The sequence below is a fragment of the Toxotes jaculatrix genome, chromosome 14 (assembly GCF_017976425.1).
Source record: "Toxotes jaculatrix isolate fToxJac2 chromosome 14, fToxJac2.pri, whole genome shotgun sequence".
NCBI lineage: Eukaryota > Metazoa > Chordata > Actinopteri > Toxotidae > Toxotes > Toxotes jaculatrix.
In genome coordinates, this window is record NC_054407.1 from 14,595,979 (window position 1) to 14,617,697 (window position 21,719).

At 39.9% G+C, this 21,719-nt stretch overlaps 1 protein-coding gene across 3 annotated transcripts; it reads right to left on the minus strand.

The window, feature by feature from the left end:
- Positions 1–35: 35 nt before the first annotated feature.
- On the minus strand, positions 36–19,875 carry LOC121192847 (oxysterol-binding protein-related protein 1-like). 3 transcript variants are annotated; one of them, XM_041054767.1, is made up of 30 exons: positions 19,796–19,875; positions 19,336–19,469; positions 19,167–19,252; positions 19,003–19,077; positions 18,638–18,749; positions 18,466–18,551; positions 17,817–17,961; positions 17,605–17,672; positions 16,947–16,991; positions 16,514–16,587; positions 16,099–16,162; positions 15,842–15,943; positions 15,588–15,713; positions 15,345–15,423; positions 14,745–14,851; positions 9,443–9,611; positions 7,654–7,846; positions 5,642–5,717; positions 4,982–5,116; positions 4,612–4,709; positions 4,291–4,473; positions 4,101–4,208; positions 3,715–3,804; positions 3,355–3,478; positions 3,145–3,261; positions 2,865–2,988; positions 2,689–2,779; positions 2,544–2,564; positions 2,082–2,187; positions 36–640 (listed from the first exon to the last, which is right to left on the minus strand). In XM_041054767.1, the coding sequence occupies exons 2-29, from the start codon at positions 19,457–19,459 to the stop codon at positions 2,085–2,087; spliced, it is 2,925 nt and encodes a 974-aa protein (XP_040910701.1). In that variant the 5' UTR covers positions 19,460–19,469; positions 19,796–19,875; the 3' UTR covers positions 36–640; positions 2,082–2,084. The 3 variants fall into 3 exon arrangements, with proteins under 3 accessions (XP_040910701.1, XP_040910705.1, XP_040910704.1); XM_041054771.1 differs by lacking the exon at positions 2,544–2,564; XM_041054770.1 differs by lacking the exons at positions 36–640; positions 2,544–2,564 and having other exon boundaries at positions 808–2,187.
- Positions 19,876–21,719: the final 1,844 nt, after the last annotated feature.

Genomic DNA, 21,719 nt, shown 5'->3' on the forward strand with positions numbered 1-21,719 from the left:
AAGCTGAACATGATGTATACACCACTGTATTCAGTAACAGAAATGATAGTTTATTGTGAAATGATTTACACAAGCAGCTAACAAATGTCACTACTTACGTTTACTCTTATAATAATTCTAACAATTAAAAACATCCACAGGAGGTACTCACAACACAAGCATCAGGGAATATTGACTGCACTTTTAAGGTTGCTGTCTCGAAGGAGCACAATCCAGGTACAGCTTCATATTTAAGATGAAGCACTGACTTGCTATAGTCAGTTACTGTCTGTACACAAAATTAAATGTTTTGCTGCTGTGCTGATTTTAGAAATGGGCTGTAGTGTTTTACGGTGGATACAAAGACTGAGGCAAAAATAAAGATGACCTGCATAAATTCTGCATTGCACAGATGAATAACGAGTGTCTCACATTCTTTAACATTGCACCATTAAGTAGACTCATTTGCCTTTGTTCATACCACTATGCTAGTTTCTACATAAGTAACACTGGTATAAAACATGAGGAGTTTGGTGGTTTTGAGTTTCACGGCCCACCTCACATTCAGCAGTCCATCTAGATCGAGATTTTTCAAACAGGATTTTGCCTGATCCCTGAAGGTTCTGTAGATGAGTTGTAAAATGAAAATGTCCACAAAAACCTAATGGTAAAATTCACAAAATTAGGAGAGCAAAGACATTTTTAGTAGACAGAACAGTGGGATAGAGTAAGGGCACAGACCAGTATGTCTTAATTTTGTTATACACCAATCAAGAAACCCCACTGATTACCTTCAGGTTTTCTTAAAGCAAATGGCACAATCCCGAGTCCAATTAATATTAAGCTTTTATTTAGCAACAATAGAAATTCTGTTTAATTAAACCCAAAGAGTGGTAAAAGAAAAAACTAAAATGTGTAGCAGCTATCCACAACATAAGAGAATGATTATTCAATGCTTGATTGTGAAGGAGGTAAGGCTTGCATAGTTATAGTGATGCACATGCATTTATTGTGTAGTTAAATTTCAATTAGATCAATGCACATCGCACTAGGAATATATCTAATTATACTTAACTATGGCAAGACCTTTACGCACACGCACACACACAAATCTATAAGTGCAGAGGCAGTGTCCCTGCTTTAGTATGGTTAGAAAAAAGTGCTACTGTGTCCATAGAATCAGGTAGACTTATGTGCAATGCTGTTAGTCTCTATACACATCTATACAGTACATAGTTTAGGGCTTAATAATATTTTAAACATTTTATTGTAAAAGTCTTACTGCTGTAGTGCTAGCCATCATTCTTGCCAGATATGGTAACATTTTACTTGCCATCACCAGAGAGATTGCAGAGAAGGAGACACAGATTTACAATGGATTGCAGTGGCAAAACACATTAAGTTAAACAATAATTCTCTGCACCACTCATTGTACCAGGGAGTGGGAAAAAAAAACCCACAAATTCACTACAGTTTTTTTTTTTGTGCTTTGCCCTGCATTATGTTATGCATGCATAAGTAGAATCAGTGTTAGAGTTAAAACATCCTATCAGTGTGCTCAGGGCGCACCATGCTCTCTCCATTGTAGCTGTTAGTAGCTAGGTGTTGCCTCCTATGTCTCTGCAACTGATGTGTAAAATGTTTACATAACTACTAAAAACTATGGACAAACTACAGACAGTAAAACTGAGGTTGCTATTCAAACACTCCATCTAGCTAACATGAAATATTTCTAAAATACATTCTAGTTTTTTCCAGCACATGCCTATACCATACTTAAGTGGTAGAGAACCACAGTAAATGAGCAAAAGAGAGTTTTTGTGCTTTATTGTTCACACAGATCTGTTGAGGAATATAAGCCTTCGGGTTGATTCAGTGTTTTACTGCCTTTTACCACACATTTTAAGTATGTTTTCTCAAACGGAAACCTATTTCCTACCACCTGTTCTACACCATTTCAATTACAATGATGCTTATGCCAGGAGCCCCAGCACAAACCCAAAGAACAGCAGATAAAGTCCGAAAGGTGGTAAAAATAGATATCCATGTGTATGGTATCAGTGTGTGTGTGGTATCTGTGTGTGTGTGTTTCTACTTTTTACTTTTTAGTAGATGTCAGGCAGTTGAGTGTAGTTCCTGTCCCAGTAGCCTTTCAAGTAGAGCCAGTCCTGAGCTTTGTTGTGAGGGTTGGGTCCTTGTTGAAACCACCTGCAGAGAATTGATAATGACAAGCCTCATTAAATATGAATGCACAATTTGCAGATAACCAAGATTAAAAACAAAATAATAATAATAATCTAAAACACACACAAAAAAACCATAACACTAGTTCACGGGAAAGTGCCACTGGGTACAACTGGAATGAGTTGCTAATCTTCCTCGATCAAACCAAATCCAGTTTCAGACACCACTGTGTTCATGAGTGTCAGTGTACTGACTGGTGCTTTCAATTAAAAACACCACGCAGTTGCAGTTGTGCATTTTGTCCTGAAGAGGGTGGTGTAGATCAGCACTTCACACCCAAGCAAACAACAGTAAAAAGGGAAAAAAGCTTTGAACCAAACCTTGGACCAAGTGCAGCATTCCTTTTCAAATATTAAAAAGGGGATGGCACAGTGGAAAACAAAAGACAATAGGGAGGCATTTAGTAAAAACAGACCCACAATCAGGAATTGGACAACAACATTTGGTGATTTCTCAGCGGCTAACCTTGTTTTCCATTCCTCTGTGGATTTGGTGCGATTCTTCCGAGCCATCCTCTGCTTTTCCTCAAGTCTCTTCTTCTCTGCACTTGCCAAATCTATGAGCCACAGATGCAGAAATCTGAACACAGAACTTAGCTGGTGTGGCATAATGTGGACTCAAATCAAAGTCATACACTGTACCAATGTCTCCATTCTCCATGGCGCGAATGTCAGGTCTGAGGCGACTGTCTGTGGGAGGAATGACTCCCTCCATGCTTTTCTCCACCTCATTTAGCTGCATGGCGAATGTGGAGAAGGCATAGAACTGCCACAGAGAGAATAAAATTACCACTCATTTTCAAATGCCATAGAAAGAAGCAAGGATGAGAAGCTGCCTCGTCTGGAGCTATTTGGCCTGATTTTTATTTTTATAAATTTACAAACTGTTGTCCTTTTATTTCCATCTCCTGTCTTTTTGTACCTTGGCAGAGTTCTCTGGTCGAGGCGTTATCTTCCAGATGAGCTCGCTGCCCGGGATGACCTGGACTGTCTCAGCATCAGGTGGCGGCATCTCTTCTGGCTCCTCATCCACACTGCTCTGGGGCCACCGACACACACATATATAAATATAGGTTTCACTTGAACCAAATGGAGATTAAATATTGGTGAATTTTTATTTATTTATTTTTACCTGTTTACCCTTTTTTTCATCTGAATTCTTCTTGTCAGACTTTTTGTGGGCATCAAAGGTGGCGGGGTCTACCGTATACAGGCATTCAGTCCATTTGCCGTATATTGCACAGAGCTTCTTTTTGCTGCCAACAATTAATAAAACACGGCTTTAGGTGTCTTTGATATTTGATACATCACCTCTGAACGCTACTATCCTGACAATAGAGATGACTAAAACCCCTACAAAAACTGTTTTGTTACACTACATATGACAAAGTCATTGAAAATGTGGTAATTTATGACAAATTCGCTAATCGTTTTAAGAGCAATACTGAACATCAGTTAAATAATAAAACTGGTGATTCAACAAAGACAATACCTTTTGTCTAGGATGTATCCCTCCACTTTATGGAGCTCTTTTCCAAAGAGGCCGCAGGGCTTGAACGTAATGCTGCATCTCTCTCCAGTCCTGCCACAGAATGACAAGACTGCTTACCAATTCTCTTTTTCTATTCTCCCTCTGTGAGCTGAGGCTTTCAAACATTAATTATCCTGCACACGCTTTTCTATTCCAATGGCAACTGTCCCAGTTCTGCTCCCATGATCAATAAGCTGAATCTGAAAGTAGATCAACACTCCACTGCAGAGGGCAGAGGGAAAGTAATTCACACACCCAAGTCTCTGTGCATGCAAATGCACCATGCATGTACATTAGCAGACATACACGGAAAACACCAAAAAGAGATTTTTTTTTTTTTTTTTTACTTGTGATTGATCACTTCCACATTGCCGTACTGCTCAATCCAAAGCTGACCAACAATGATATTGTGGACACAGCAGGTGGGGTTTGTCCAGGTGTAGGCTTCATTATACCTGCAGAGACAGAGACAAATGTAAGATGATGCTATCTCAAAGTGAATAAAATCTGACTTTCATTCTTAGACTATGCACTCACTTGGGGAGCTCCAGTGTGATGAGTCCCTTAGGCTCTGCTTCTATGCTCTTTCCCCAAAACTTGATTTTGGGGTAGATGGAGCCATGGAAGACAAAATCCTCCTTGAGGCCCTCGGCTTGAAAGGCACTGACTGGAGGGTGATGGCTTACTTGCTCTGACACCCACCTAAAGCCCAAATCGTCTCTGAAGGAGAACAAAGACATGTCTGGTACTGCAGTGAAATCCAAATCTAAGCTAAAAATCTACAATAACTGGAAAACATTTTGTGTACACGTGTGCTCACGACAGGCATTTGTGAATTTAAGGTTCTCTGCTAGTTACCTGATGAGCTCGTAGGTCTCCCCCAGTAGAGGGTTGAAAGGCTTCCCAGTCCTCTCCCACTGTGAGGCTACAGCTGACACAGCAAATGCTGCGACACACTACAGAGCATTGACTTATGATTAATTACAGGCAACTAATTCAATATTTGATTAAGACAGAAAATATAAAGTAGTTACTACTGAGTCCCAAAAAGTATGTAACTGTTTTATCCAAAGAGACACTGACAGCACAAAGGTGAATAATGGCACAGTACTTTACGAACAATGGTTTGTCTTGATTTAAATAAGTAATGACATATTAACTTGGAGATTTAGTATTCGATTTTTATATCTGTTTTTAATGAAGAAAGTGAATATGAGCCTGGTGATACCTTCATCCTCTCGACAGAGTCTGTTGTGGCATTGGCCTGGTGGATGAGGTAGGTGTGCTCCATGTATTCCGTTAGCCGCTGGAGGAAGCTCAGAGGCTCATTAAATATCACAGGCATGGCGATCTTTGACAGCTCCTGCAAGAGGAGTTGGAGAAGATGAAAGAAACTGTGAGGGCACAGACTCCCGCGTAAGAGCTGGAAAGAGACATTATCTTAATTCAATAACCATACGACTGCACTCTTCAACATGCTTTAAGCACATAGTAGAATCCTGTGTGTGTGTGTGTCTGTATTCTGACTCTGTATCTAGCTATGTGCCCACTGTATTGCATAAGCATGACTTATTATCCATATTTAATTGGGGAATTAAACATTAATAGACATTATTAAAAGTAATTAAATCCAGGCAAGGTCTGGAGTGAGGACTCTAATCCCTTAGGACTCCAGGATACTGACACTAATGACTGATACACCTAATAGTAAAACGGTAATGGGGAAGCGCACAACTCATTCATCACAATTACCTAACTTTGCCTGAGTTTAGTTATTGAACAAGACTACCTAAAAACAAAACCTCAAGTTAGCTTTTATTTTCTCCAAACTGCAAAACAAACAACGAATGAAAGGAAAATCTGTTTGCATAAGCTTGTCTGTTCTCACCATGCCGATGCATTTTTTCAGGATACTCCAGATGCTGACGTCATTCCTGGAGAACATTGGAGCCGGTAGAGATGTTCTATGGGACAGCGGTATAAAGACAGTGAGAGAGAATTACATTAAGATAGATGATGTCTTTCAGAGCCAATATCATGTGCTATAACATCAATCTGTGTGTAAATACAATAAGTTTTAATCTTCATTAATGTGAAATCATTAAATTGTGATCTGGACTTCTCCCCACTCAAAATGATTTACTTTTCTAATATGACATGGAGCACAAATGTTTTGTCCATTCGCTTGCTGAGAGCTTATAGCATTCAAAAGCTGCAGAGCAGATAACATAGCTTGACCCACCATTTGGAAACAAAGTCATCTGACACCTGTAATGTAATGTAATGAGCTTTCAGCTGGTCTGGTCAAGCCTCATGCAATATCCATGACTGGATATACAACTGCATGTGTGTTGGTTTTCAAGTCTGGTTTTAAAATGCACTCGTTAATTGTTCTTTTGCACATGAAGTTTGGCTCAGAAACACTCCTCACATATTTGTTTTCATACAATCCAGATTCATTAATGTCTGAACTTTTTCTGATCTCTGCCTTAACTTGACAAACGCCACTTTCCTAATCTCTTTAAATCTTATCTTGGTAACAACACAACAGACTCAATTTAGTCGAGCAGCACCATGTATATTCCAGTCTTGCAGACAGCTGAAGTGTGGACTGATTTACAGGTATGCTGGGTGGAGGCAGATGGTGTCCTTGTTTGGAAATGAGTGCTGAAGCCACCTCACAAATAAAAGCCATTACTTCAGCTAAATAAACAGAGAGGTAGAGAGTGGGGGTGGTGGTGGTGGTTTGCTTTATACTGTACTCCACAATGGCTTCTGCTCTTTCCGAAACATGATTACATGATACATGATAAGGGGTTTTCTATTTACTAAAGTAAACTGTATCTACAGCTGTACTTGGACCCATATATTTTGCAACTGCTGAGTAAAATCGTCTAAATTCTTCAATGATGTGCTCAAATTTTACAAACAAATTTTCCCTGTTTCGCTTAGAATATGGTCAAAAATAAAAACATAAAATAAAATGTTTAAGTAAAACCACATTGTTGAGAAGAAGCTACTGAAACACAAGCCAACGTGAGAATAAATACTTTGTATGTACCTCCTACAGCCAGTTGAGCTATATCAGTATTCAAATCATTATTACATGCATGAAAATAAGACATTTACACATTTTTAGAGAATTTATGGTAAGGTGTTGTTATAAAAAGGAAGAAAGTGAGAGAAATGTTAAACAACTAGACTCAGGCCCATCTACAGGCAACCAGGGACAGGCGTATCTTTGAATGACAGGCGTAATTCCAAATAAACAGACACCTCATAAATCTTTAATGCACAACACACACGCCTACACATATGCACACAGAGCCAGTCAGCCAGCCAGCCAGTCCCCTTCCCTCCAACTCCAACTCTGAGCACATGCTAAATTATTCATGGCTCACTTGTTGGATTAAGAAAGAGAAGCCAAGGCAGAATCAGCATCCACAGAAATGAAAGAGACTGTCAAATCTCCACGAAACAAAGCATCAAACACAGAGCGCTAAGTTGAACGTCCACTTGGAGAATTAGATCTGCCAGGAAAAACACACCAAGCTATTCTCTGTGGACTGGGTGCTCAAACAAAAACACTTGACTACAAAAACAGACCCGGAGAGGAAAGCTGGTGTCCCATTACACCAACTCTTATATTTGCTGGCCTACCTGCTAGCTGATGGAGGTCTGCAACCTGTCATCAGACATGCGTACTAACAAGTCACATTCAGCAATGCAAAGTTGTATTTTACTTTAATTCTACCACCTGCTGTGATAGTTATCTTTAATAAACAGTGAACAGTTTGCCTGGCGAGCACTCAGCATGGATGTCTTTGTATTTCCAACCGTCTCACTGCCATTGTTTAAGCCAGTAAACAAGCATGACATCATAACTGGAGCATGTCCCACCTGTGCTTCTTGACTCCATTGTACTGGGCTGCTGGGTTGCCATGGTTACCCTCCCCTGACATTCCGGTAGGCCCCCTGAGCGCGCTAGGATGGCGGAGGCTGCTGAGAAGGGGGGTGTCTCTCCCCTCGTCCTCTTCACAGGAGTGACTGGCCACAGACAGGAAGCCGCTCACAGATAGGTCCGACTCTGATTCTGTGGGATGATGACAGGGGGCAGATGCCAGGTCATGCCAAACAATCTCTCATACACACATAAACACACACATGCGCACGCACACACAGGTTCGAGTGGCCGGCTCAGAAAGCTGCAGCTTCAACGGTAAACTGTCCGCAAATAACCACCTGTGCTCAAGTTCCTCTCCAACCTCCCCCTCCCTACTGCCAGCCAAACCCCACCTGAGGATTGTGTTCCAATGAGAGGCCGCACAGAGGCTTCATTTCCTCCAACACTGTTTGCACTCTGCTCACTGGATGCTACTCCTCCCCTAGCTAGCACTGTCACTGACATTACAGGCGCTGTCACAAACACAAAGGGAGGGGAAAACTGTGTGGTAGATAGACGACTGTACATGCTAGTCTGAGTTATGAGTGCTTATTGTAAGTACATGTACTTGTATATTAAATACAAAGACTGCAATTTCAGACACAACAGCTGCATGGATGTACACCAGGCTGTAGCAGATACAACAGTGCTAACACAAACACTATCTAAATTAATAAAAGCATGTTGTATTTACACACTCACCCCAGCCTGTGAAAATTCAGTTCAGTTTAGAGTCTCACTGTATAGAGTGTCTCAGGCCAGTGGATAACTCAAGGCTATGTATGAATAATGCAATGATTCCTGAGAAAGACTGCTCCATAGAGCACAAACATGTTGTAGAAGGAAGTCTGCTGTACATAATCACCATGGTGAGGTTCCGGGGCATAAAGAGAAGCAGACTTTGTGAAATACACTTTACCACATGTTGCTGATGCAAATACTGTAGATGGCAGACATTCAGTGAAGTAACCACTGTCCCCTTCCTCTGTTCCCCAATGCTTTGAACTGTACTTAAGAAAAAAAAATAGCATCAACCTAATGACTATCCCATTACCCTTGAGTATAAGAGAAGAGGACATTGGCAATGTTGTCTCGTCAATCTCAGAGACAGACAGTGCCAAAAGTGTGAGTGTCACAGGATGCACACACACACACGCACACTACAGCTGTATTTCTTAACTATACTTATTGCGCAAGTGAAGCGAGAGCTGAAAACTGAAGCAGTTTGGAAAGTGATGTGCTGCTGGAGGTGTGAAGTATGCAATATATGTGTCACAAGCTGCCCGGTGGAGTTTTCCTGTAAACGTACCCAGTTTATATTTAGTGTTGCTCACCAAAAAGCATTATGTTTATCACTGAGGCCAGACAAATGTGTTGAATGCCTTCCTCATAAAACATTTTTTTTTGTTGTATATATTTACTTTTGTGCATTTTTGACATCCATGCACTCCTCTCCCTCCCTCCCTGCCTGCCTGCCTTTGTTGGCACATCTTTGCCACCAACTGTCAATCAGTAGAGCAGTGTGACACCAACAACAGAAATGTGTATCGAGTCATAAGCGTGCATGTGCAAGACACAAAAAAACAAAAGGGGGAACCTCTGCAACGTGAGGAATGAGCACAACTCACTTAATGAACTCAACTCAATATTATTTTACATGCAAAATTAGTAAAATTAGAAATTAACCGTTGAGACTTAATTACTTATTACTTCACCAACCGACCACCTACAGCAAGGGCTGCTGACCTGATTCAGCGTCATAGAAGTCATCTTCGGTGAGAGTACTGAGGGTAGACGACCTCCTGCTCTTGCTAAGGGACTGCTTGAGTTCGTGGTGCTCAGTTGCTAAAGTCTGCAGAGCCTCTGTCAGAGCTTTATTCTTCTCCACCTCCTGCTCTAACTTCAGACTCCACACCTGCAAGCACAGGGCCACCAGACAGATAAAACACACAGACACATACCAAAGACAAGGTACAGTATAAGAGGGGAATATGCTCATGTATTTTGATCCAACATTTCTGATGCATGTGTACAGGACAGACATTATAACTGGCAAATCAAAAGGTTGACTGATGGTTTGACCATCTTAGTGGTTCTGATGGCAGGCCATTGTTCTATCCTTGTCTACAGATCTGGTTTCCTCCAGTCGGAACCAAACACCCCAGTCTCTGAGAGCTCTGTAGCTCAGAGTCCCATCAAAGCAACCTGAGCTAGGCCACTGAGGGACAAACTAGATAGTGTTTCGTATTGTCTAACACTGCTGTTTTGCGTCTTTTACTATCTGAACAGAAGACACAAATTCACACTTGCTATCAAAAAAAAATAAAGGATAAGATAATGGCTTTCTCAGATTTACAAATTAAATGCCCTTATGAATGCATAACAACAAAAAGAAAACAAAGGATAGAAAGAGGCAAGAGCATAAAAATGGAGCATAGCCTCCACAGTTTAAACAAAGAGTCACCTTGGGAAAGGCAACGAAGTCACAGAAACAGGAGCTTGTAAATCACACTGTAACTGTGAGACTGCAAAGCAAGGCCAATGTCTTCTATTAAAGACAAAAACTTCTGACTCATCTCCTCTACTGGGTTTTAATTCACTGACTGTAGCCAAGTGTATCTGGGGCCCACAATTTCTCTTTCTGATATGTGCCTATAACCACCATAGCAATGTTTCAGTGATCACCATGGAAATTTTATGTGATCAACAAGATCCAAAAAATTATTTTGGTAAAATTTAAAGATGTGATTCTACTCCAAGATTTCTTGATGAGATTCCAATTAAAGAAACAAATGTGAAAAACGCACCAGTGTCGGTGTGATTTTCTTTTTAATTTATTTCTAAGAATTTTTTTAATCACTCGACAGTATACAATATTCAGTATCTAGAAAATGGCCCTGACTGTCCCACTGCAGGCAGCTGCTCCAACATAAACTGCTTCAGATGCCTGTGTGGTGGAGACAGGCGAGTATCACATTTACTTATTTGTTTGTTTTTTCTCATCAGCAAACTTCAAGGTCATAAGTCCAGCAATTTGTAGTGCATATTGATCTGATTATAACTGGAACACCTCTGACACCAGCTAAGGGTTTATTATGCACCTTCTGGAAATACATAATGTTGACCCAATTTCTTTTGTGCCCCTGACTTAACTCGGCAAAATTGAATTTTACAGACATTTACATATGTCAGAATGACTAATGCGCAACAATATGTAGATTCTAACTCTGCCACAGAGCTATAAAACCCCTATGATCAGAATATGTCAAGCTACATTAAGTTTCTTAACTGACTCTATTGCAAATTTATGGCTTTACCACATATCACCCCATTTGAACAAATACACACATCCGAAAACCCACACTCACACTTAAGTTATGATTATTTTATATAAACCTTTAATCCTTTTATACCTGTAAAACAAATGACTGTAAATTAACATTAACTCGTTAAGGATTTTCGCTGTAACTGACAAAAGCTGACAAGAAGCTTCTTTCCCACAAGGTTCAACATCTGTCTGGCACCTACAGTCAAGGAAAAACTTAACACTTTCACTCTTGCTGTCATCACGCCTGTTGTACTGTATGTTCAGCTCCCTTTAGGTTCTGTTGTGCCTGAAAATAGGAATAGTGTTAGTGGATATTTGGAGTCTGTCCAATTCACATCTGAGAAACACACAAAGACTATAGTTTCCCTCCAGACTTAAAGATATGTCCCTCTATATAAGAAATCATAATACTTTAACACAGTGATGTTTGGACAAGATTAAAGGACGAGAAATTATAATTTTAACAAAATCCAGTATTTAGAACAAAGCACTATTCTCTTGTTCTAAAATGTTCGTGCTCTTCCTATCTGCCAGTTTTCCTCTAACACCTCTAATATGACCTTTAATATAATTCCAAATCAACAATAGCATAGACACATAATGACACTGTCTAATAAGAAACCATTAAACATATCAACTTGCAAGACAGCATTTAATTCAACCCTCTTTTAAAATGTACTGTATGGTTTAAAGTAAATGAGCTCACTGTGGAGAAGCCTGTGTTAACACTCCCTGTCCCAGGCACTTGGCTTAAGAGCCCATCCAGGAACAGAACACTTTGTTGTGTAACTATCCCAGCCAGCTCTTTCGCTCTCACTGCATCCTCTCGCCTGAGCACAAACAGCGCTATTTTAAGCCCCGCTGAGGCTGTGTGCTGTAGCCGTTTGCTGGAGCCTGGGAGGGATGCTTCTCCTTGGCCAACACCCCAAAGGGCCGAGCTTTAACTTTGTTCTAAAATTTGCTTTCTCTGCTGAAGAGGAAGCAAATCTCAGTGGGAAATTTGTTATAGCTCTATTAAAGTACTCCGTAATAGCTCTTAACTTGTCATAACTGCATACCAAACTGTACATGAATCAGTGATGGGTGGGAACAAAGCAATTAGTATCATTATTATTAATATTTGAACATGACATGACAAGTACCAAGAGACGTAATAACCAATTTCCCAGAAATAGTCCCTGGTATATCTCCATGTATACGCACATTGTAAATAGTAACGCATGTGGGTTACAAAACAAAAAAAAAACAAAAAACAAAAACAAAACAAAGAGAAAAATAAAAAATAAAAACACCGCCATTCCCCTGCCCACCGCTAAGTGGTTACAAACTATAAGCCTGTTTTCTTGTCAGGTGTTGAAACCTGCTGTCTGAGAAACACAATGAAAGGTTGGGCTTTTTTAATAATGTGTTGTCTATGTTACTGTAACAACCTCCAAGACGGTTTCGCCCCAGGATAATCTATTCAATCCTCATTACAATAGTTTGCGAAGTAAATTATCAGCACAAGCTTCATCCTAAATGTCATGTAGTCACCAACCAGTGATACTGTGTCCTGCATGTACTATATAAATATGGCACTGTTACAAGCATAATTTAGTGTTGCGGCAGCTGTTAAAATGGGTCAGCCCACAGAAGTGCTTCCCTATTACACATCTGCCTGCAAGTCAAAGCACAATTACAACAGCACGTGACTACTGCATGTTGTGTACTGTACAAAGCAAATGTGTTAAGAGGCACCAACTGTGGTATCTGTGGCAGAACAATGGGAATGTGGGATTAAAGTTAATACTGCCTAATACAGCCAATCTCAGCACTGTAGAAAATATAATCCAGTTAGTACACGTAGTAGCAGAAGCTTAGCATGAGACGAGTGGATGTAACATGCTTGTTAAGACATTTTCTACTTGTTATACTCTCTGGTTGGCAGGAATTAATTCAGTGTCCATTGCTGTGACATTTCCAATGTTTCTTGGGTGATGAGACTGTGAGGAATGTCCTCAGCCTCCCTGTGATAACAATGGTGGGTTATTTCTTGTGACAGGACAGCAGCTGTTGCCAATTCATACAAAGATAATGTGATTTGGCAATCCACACATCACTGTGTAAACATGCTACATTTGGGCACTGCAGAGTTATATCATATCCAGCTGACTTCTACAGCAGAGTTTTATTGAATCTGAAGCAAAATTATTTCAGTTACCTGCACTTTAATAAACAAAAACCACACACATGCACATGGAGTTCTTAGTTGCGTCTCCATATGAAAATAATTTAAATTTCTCCTTTGTGAATTGTTTTAAAATAAGGGTTTTAGTAAACGCCATGCTATATGCCAGAAATCACTCAACACAGTCTTAGCTGGTAATAAGAGGGAGTCTGAGATTAATATATGATCTCTAAATTCTTAATTTAAGCACTACAGTACTGTGAAACACAAAAGAACTGCTGCATTAAAATGGTTAAACACACAGTAAAAGCTTAACAACAAGTATCATAATATCAAATAAATTCTCAATGCAATTTAATCTATCCTCTCCATACTCTTAGTTTGACTCAGAAATTCATCACATTATAAGATGATCTCATTAAAAAGAATCAATGAGCAGCGTAGCGTTCAGTATCACTTCAAACAAGCTCAATTTCACACGAAAATTATTCAGGTAATTAAATCCAGAGTAACGACTTGCGCATATTGATAAATAGCTCTCGTTTATGCCAGCGCTTCAATACCAACCCTCAAGTCAACACCACGCTAAAAACATCAGAATAAATTCAATTGATGCCAAACTTCAAACACCTCATGCTAAGTCATTTGGGACCAGCTCACTTATTCAAGCCAGTTATTCAGCTGATAATTAAAAAAAAAAAAAATCGAGAGTATAATACAAGAACAAGTGTTTGGTTTGTACCTGTGCAGATGCTGGATGAAAGTGCCGTCACTTGCCTCTTCTTTCTCCTGTGTGCGGATGCTCTGGCATGTAGAAGTGTGCCTGCGAGCGTGTATTGTCACTGGGTGAGGGTGAAAGCATGTATCGCCAGCTGAGCCTTTGAATATGCACACACTTGAGTTCCCTCACTCAATGCACAGCCTCTCCCTAGAGCAGGAGTGTGTGTGTGTGTGTGTGGATCCAGATCCAAGTCCAAGGATGTGTGTGTGTGTGTCTCTACACTGATCTGCAGGCTGAATGCAGACCTAAGCATAAAAGCGGATCTTGCCCGTGTCCTTCCTCCAGACATGCCAGTGATTACCACACTGTTCCACTGCTCTCCCCCAAGGGCACGGCACAAGCACTAGGACAGGTGGACAGGGACACACGCGCGCGCGCGCGCGCACGCACGCACGCACGCACTCACAGACTTCAAACCTGATCGGTATGAAGGAGCTAACGTAAGGGGGAGGGGCTAGGGGATTTTGTAATCATTCAATATAATTTGTTCAACCAATAGGAGCTCAGCACGTGGGTGAGGGTATGGGAATCAATGAGATGAAGATTCATAGAAGCTCAGTGAGCTGCAGATAATCCAAAAAGAAAAAAATAGCTTCCAAAACAATTACATCAACTCCAGGATTGGAAAAGATTCTATATTATTAGATTACATAAAAATTAAACAAACCTAGCACGGGTTTTATGCTTTTGATTGCTTATAATTATGTCTGAGGGATGGTATGATGGTAGACATTAAACTGTATGTGTTAGTTTGCCTAAGACGTTTCCTTACCTCTTCTTGTTTTGACAGCAGTTCCAGGCACAGATGGACGGCAGCACAAGTTTCACTCGAAAGCTCACTGATCTCTTTGGCTTTTAGTAGAAGAGGAGCAGCCAAGGCTTTGAAAAAGAAAAAAATATAATTGCAGATTAACAGTACATTAACTTAAATTGTGTACAATATTATACAATGGAGCTGCAATTATCAATTATTTTCATCATTTGTAATTATTTTTATTCAGAATTTTTCAATATTCAGTCTACTATTTAAAATGTAAGAATAAAGGGAAAAGTGCACGAGATTTCCAGAATCCAAAATGACCTCTTCAAATAGCTTGTTTTGTCCCACCACCAAAGTCCCCAGTAACTGCAATTTTCACTGATATACAACACAATAAAGCAACAAGTGCGTGGCGTTTGCATGAAAACAGACTTAAACAAATCTAATTATAAATCTATTATCAAAATTGCTGATGATAAATGTGCTACTGATTAAGTAACTGACTAATCATTTCAGCACTAGTGCACATGCATTAATACAGTTAAGATAGTGCTCAAAATTTGTTGGACACTATTCACTGCATTGGTATGTGACAAAGACTGGGACACTTACCAAAATTCTCCTCATTCTTCACCATGGATAAAAATATTGACACTTCACTCTCCAATTTCTGCTGGCAAGTACTGGCTGCCTGTATGAGGACAGGACAGAGACATTTAAACAGAGGAATCCTCACAGCTCAACAAAAATCTGACAACACATGGACTTTTAAAATTATGCATGGTTGAAACAAAAGCCCTGAATGACACTTCCCTACATAATACTACACATTATTTTTTTTTAACTTAATCTTACCTGAACTGCTGGAGTCAGGTTCCCAACACGCACACCACCATCACTATCGTCATCACTGATTATCTGTTCTTCGGTGAAGTGACGAGTGCTATAGGACGAATGTGCCTCAAAAGCATCCAACCATTTCTAAGTGGAAAAACACCAGTAACATTTACATATTTATCTACTCACGCAGATAACACTCAGCCGAATCAGTCTGATTATTCAGGGAGGTGAGAGTATAGCAACAATGCAGAAGGCGAATCTCATCTCACTTTTCTTGTTGCCACTGAATCTGTCTTTGAGGGGACCTTAAAATTATGCACAGTGTCATCAAAGCACCTGAGCATGAAGAAGCAATGATCCCATGGTTTGACCTGGAATGACAGACATGAAATCACTTAAAGACATGCTTGCTGCACTGGATGTCAAACATCATCACATCATAAGTGATCACAAGTGAAATGTCTAAGGCCTTAGCATTTCGTGTAGGTTAATCAGTCATAGTGAGTCTCTAAGCTCTTCTACCTACCATGCAGTAGGCTTGTGTTAGAGACTTACAGCCCTGTTTTCTGACACCAGCCTGTGCGTCAGCCCTGGAAAAATGAAACAGATGAAAGAGCACAAAGACACCAGGCGCACTGTATAAAATAAAACATGGCAGTAATCTAAATACAGTACAGATTCAGTCACTGTTTAAACAGTTTTCACTGTAAGTTCAGAGGACTACTACTGATCTCTTCACCCCCAACAAGAATTACATAGAGGAAATGTTAAACATGACTTTTTACACATTACAGCTATAATGAAGGATGGATTAATAAGAGAGGGAGAATTCTGTCATGGCTTACAGCCCATGCACATTATAGACCATAAACTATACATACACAGTAAATATTATACATTTTTTTTCTTTAGATGATTGCATACAGATAAAGTTATCTCACTGTCTGGGGTACCAGGAGAGAGTTCCATCCTCAATTACCACCCAGTGGGATCGCCATCCAAGAAACCGTGAACTCTGTCAGAGACACATGAAGTTAACAACACATAGACTATGTAGCAATAGTAAATTATATAATTATATTAATATTTCATTTGTAAAAGGGGAGAACATTTTCTTTTACTTTCAACTTTGTATACTGATCTAATTATGCAATATTCAAAATAAACTAATAAACTCACAGATATGAAATACAAAACACAGAATAAGAAGAAATAAAGAGTTTTAAGGGATATTTTAAATATATAACAATGACAATATTGTGTGTTGACTAACAGGAAAAAAGTAAAGTCCATACCATCAAATATGGGGGAGTCTGAACAAAAACTGCCTGACTTATTAAGAGTAGACAAGAATACACTTCACCGTCTGGGTACCTTCCAAAGAGGGCCTTCAATCTTCTGCACCCCACCGGTCACATCCTTTGTGGGAGAAAAAATAATAGTTCTCAGACTGTGTGTACAGACAGAGCCTGACTGACAGTGCTGAACAGTTTTTGGTGTTATTAAGAGTTAGTCTGTATTACACTGAAACCTGCATAGTTTGAAAGGTAAATATTTTTTAATTTACTTAAAAGCCAAGTGTCTTTTTTTTTTTTTCTTCCACCATGACTGTGCAATGCTTTGCATTGAAGCTACGCCAGGTTTATCAGACATCCAAGCAAGAGCAAGGACTGCTGACTTGCAAGGCTTTTCCTCCACAGTCGCCAGACCTCAAGTGAACATGTACGGAGAAATATGAAAAGAGAAAATGCAAAAAGATTGTGGGCAGCTATATTTAGGCCAGGTGCACAAGAGCAAAGACCACTTTTTCAAAAAAGAGACATAGCAAACACCAGGTCTGTGATTAAGGTGCTAAACACACAAATTTTATACTAATCTGGTTTGAGGATGGTAGCTCTGGTTGTAGTAAGTATATATACTCAATTTTGGCATTACATGTCAAAAATGTGCAATGGTGCCCTAAATGTTTCAATGAGCAGATCTGGTAATTCAAAGGGAGTGGAAGATTTTAAAACTAGTTATCTGCCCTCACCTTGTCTTCATAGGCTGCTACAATGTGTTTCAGTTCATCACTACGGACCAGGTCCAATGCTGTCTGCTCTGCAATATCATCAGCCATACAAGCAAATTACTATGCACATTTAGACTCAAGCCTGTGAACAAAATTAGCAGGATGTAGTATTGGTATTAGTGCATTAGTCAGAATAATAAGGGGTGATGCTGAGAACAAGATAAGTGATGTACCATTGTTGTTCTTGATACTAGGGTCGGCTCCAGACTTGAGCAGCTTTATAATGCACTGCTTGTGCCCTCTGTAGGTTGCACAGTGTAAGGGTGTATTACCCACAGCATCCCTGCAGTGAATATTTGGAGCTTCCTTTCCACTGAGCTAAAGAATAGAAGATGTTGAATCACAGAAAACAGCTCAACACAGCACTGTGAACTTTCACAAACTATCCACTTCACGCTAGGAAGACACTATACAGAATAACGGTCAATTATGGCCTAATTTGACAACAACTTTTAAGACTGAACAGATTCCACCAGTTTGCAAAACATAGGGACATTTGGCACACATTATCTTGTGTGTGCGAGTCTTGGATTTAAACTTTCCACCTTCTGACTAAGCCTTAGACCTTTTAGAGCCTCGATTATTATATCAAATATGTATGACGTTTACAATTTTAAGCAGACAAATACAAGAATAATTCTGTAAATGGTGCTGGTTAGCATTGGTAATGTGGACAGAGAATAATGCATCATTTGTTGTTACATTTGTAGTTAATTATGTGAACTATAAACCCTTTTTTTTGCTATCGAAATCAAGAAGGATGCTCTCAAAATGGCATCTACAGATACTCTGCCAAGGTTCAAGAAGAGGTCAGACGCTAACCAATTTAGACAGAGTTGAGATGTCCCCCTCTCTGGCTGCTTCCAGAAGCTTCTCCTCCCGCCGCCTTGTCTCCCTCCTCTCTGCAGCTGCACAAACAAATACTATTTGAGAACAAGGGCAGCTGATCTACAGTAATGAGAAGCCATCAGCAAATATTCCCATCATTTCATACCCTCCAGCATTGTAATGATTTCATCATCCTCTGTGACATCTTTAGGGATTTGAGCTGTTCCATTGATTATGTTGGCACAGGCATCATACCGCAGCAGCAACAGAACAATCTCCTTAAGGGTTCAAAGTAACAAAATATATAAAAATAAAAAAAAATCTGACCATAATTTGTCGTCACTCAAAAATTTCAACTGGAGAAAAGCTGGTATTTGGTGAAGTCTGTGACAGTGATTCTACCTGACATTAGTTTGGCTAAGAAAACAGGGTGCAGTGCATCACAAGTTACAATGCAAAAAGAAGCGCTATCTTTATAAAAACATATGAGCTGGCAGAGGAGGGTAGAGGGTCTATTTTTCCATCTTTTACCTTTCTTCCAGTGTAGGCTGCTTTGTGTAGAGGTGTGTCACCCATGTTGTTCTGCAAATTCACATCAGCACCTGCCTGCAAAATGTGTTTCACACAGTAAATTCAACTGGAAGGAAACATGCAATGGACATAATATACAGAGCATTATGAACATCTGCCCTCACCTTGAGCAACTCCTCTACAATATCTCTGTGTCCGAAGTAACAGGCCAGATGGAGGGGTGTCCATCCCGCACTGGTTTTTGATCTGGCTACAGTGACACAAATGAAAATGAACTGAGCTACCTGCAGTCATGCTAACCGGCGGCTGATGGCGTCTCATTTCACTACGTACACCTGCAGTTGATGTTGAGAGATACGCTCTGGTCGATCCTTGACTGAAGGAGCTTCTGAATTTGAGAACAGCTGCCCTCTTTGGCATAGAGGAGAAGTTGGTCTTCAAGGGTGTCTGCCTCCATTGCCACTTAACTTCCAGAAATAAAGACAACAGACAAGTCAAATGCCTGTCGATGATATTTAGCACCAAGGTTATACTACCAGGTAGAAATACAACCAGTACAGGTGAACAAAGCTTCTTGACGGCAAATGAAGTCTTATGAACAAGTTTAAATGTTGAATAACTCCTCCACAAGACATGTCAAACGGTTTAATTTTACCTTGGACGTGGAGGGGGAACTGATTTTAAAGAGTCAACCGACGACGCAACTTTCACAAAAGTTCAAATTTGCCACAACGCTAAGTAATTAGCTTGCTAACCTACGTTAGCTAAAGTGAGATAACAAGTTCCGACTTACAGGTGAGGATTTACAAATGTTAATTCACCCAAATTACACAGACTTTGGTCTGGCTCAGCCACAGATTTAAGACACACAAGACTTCACAGCCGAAATTTGATCATGTTAATCAGCTGACAGCCGCCGGCAGCAATCATGTGACCAGGCAGCTGCTAGACAGGCAGCAATGGAAACACCTCTCAGTATAATGCGGCACTGTTTAAAATCACCACAAGCCACAGCCTCCACAGCCCCGGGCGGCTGCCAGGTTCGCCTGTGCCATAAATCGCCACTGGGTGTCTCTGATGAACTGCCGACTAAGCATAAAAAAACCCAAAATATATACAAACAAATCCTTTCCTAATGAAACTTTATGAGGACTGGGCAGATTTACCTGACCTTTAGTCTGGTAAAATTGGTTGGAGCTAACAAGGAAATTACCTGGTGACACCAAACTATGAATGTACACCCTGTCTTCCCTTGGTATACCCGAGTCATAAATCTATTTACAGCTGACAGCCCCCCTAACTCTGCTGCTTTACTGCACCTGATAGAGAAGGACAACTTAAACCATTATCGCTGCAATTAGTTCATAGAGTTTGGTGACCTTATATAATCCCCAGCATCCCACTGCGCAAAGACACGTCCAAACGATGTCTTTTTTCCGACGTCTACCGAACGTCCAGTGTTGACGTCCACAGGAAATCTGAATAAGGGCTAATTGTAGGCCACACGTAGTTCTACGTCAAATTTAAACTCATTTTAGACATCGTTTTTATACTGCTTCTAGACTCTGTGCATAACTGTAGTCCCATTTCAGAAGGTGGCACGCTGTTCCAATTCATTTTCCTATAGCTTCATTTGATAATCTCAACAGCAGGTGACAACTGGAAACGCATACAAAGGTGTAATGCATTTCCAGTTTAAACCTGCTGCTGAGCGAACGAAGCTACAGGAAAATTAACTGGTACAGGTAACGGGTCCTCCACCTTTTGGAAACATATGGGACTATAGTTATACACAGAGGTTTACAATAAATCACAATTTAATCCCAACTCATTTATTTCCATTTTTATTTTTGTTAATTACTGGCACAAACATGTCACTAATAAAGCTTTTGACTTCTGTTGAATTTTTCACTTCTGAAGTGTTAGGCATTGCTTCAATGTTCATCAGTTGAAGCCAACATGCTTTACTTTTGATTGTCTGCCAAAAATAAATGAAAGTAATAGTCAATAACTACTAGTAATGGAAAAATAAAAATAAATAAATATGAAAATAACAAAATTAATTACACAGCCCACCTTGCTTGGGTCTGTACCAAAAAAATATACAACAGAAATTTACAACAATAAAAATTAAAGTGCTAAACTGAATGTGTTTTGAGGTAAAATCCAACCAGAACCAATTATAATAAATACAGAAAAGAAGACAATGTATAAAAGCTGTGACAACATTCTCCACAATGGATAATCAATCCTGAGCGACTGCTGTGTATCCTCCACTTCTTTGCGGTCCTTTGCTTCATCCTTATAAAGTCCTCTGTGGCTGTGTTATCAAATTTCATGACTCCATCTGCACAAGCAAAAAATATGCAAAGGCAATCTGCAATCATACTGCACTGCTCTCACCAGGCGTAACCTTACGCAGAAATATGGTGAGTACATAAATACACAAATACATTAAACAGTACATTACGCAAAATGTAATGCGGTTAGCAAACAAACTCCACTAAACAATGCTAACAACACAACGCAACGCAACGCAACACAACACAACACAATAAACATACCACTTTGAAAACTACACATACACAATGTTCCCTGCCTGAAACGTGTGTACCCACATTAACCAACTTTAAGAGCCCATCTCTATGTTACTGACCTAACTTATTGACTGAAGCAACAGAACGGAGAGGCAAAGATGCGAACTGGAATATTAAAAG

What these genes read in the sequence shown, in the direction of transcription:
- LOC121192847 (XM_041054767.1), bottom strand. Translation starts at nt 19,459, where the DNA reads ATGGAGGCAGACACCCTTGAAGACCAACTTCTCCTCTATGCCAAAGAG. An exon ending in GAAGAATGAGGAGAATTTTG is followed by an intron (nt 14,852 to 15,344) that starts GTAAGTGTCCCA and finishes TCTTTTTCAAAG; the next exon opens with CCTTGGCTGCTCCTCTTCTA. An exon ending in GACCAGAGAACTCTGCCAAG is followed by an intron (nt 2,989 to 3,144) that starts GTACAAAAAGAC and finishes TCTCTGTGGCAG; the next exon opens with TTCTATGCCTTCTCCACATT.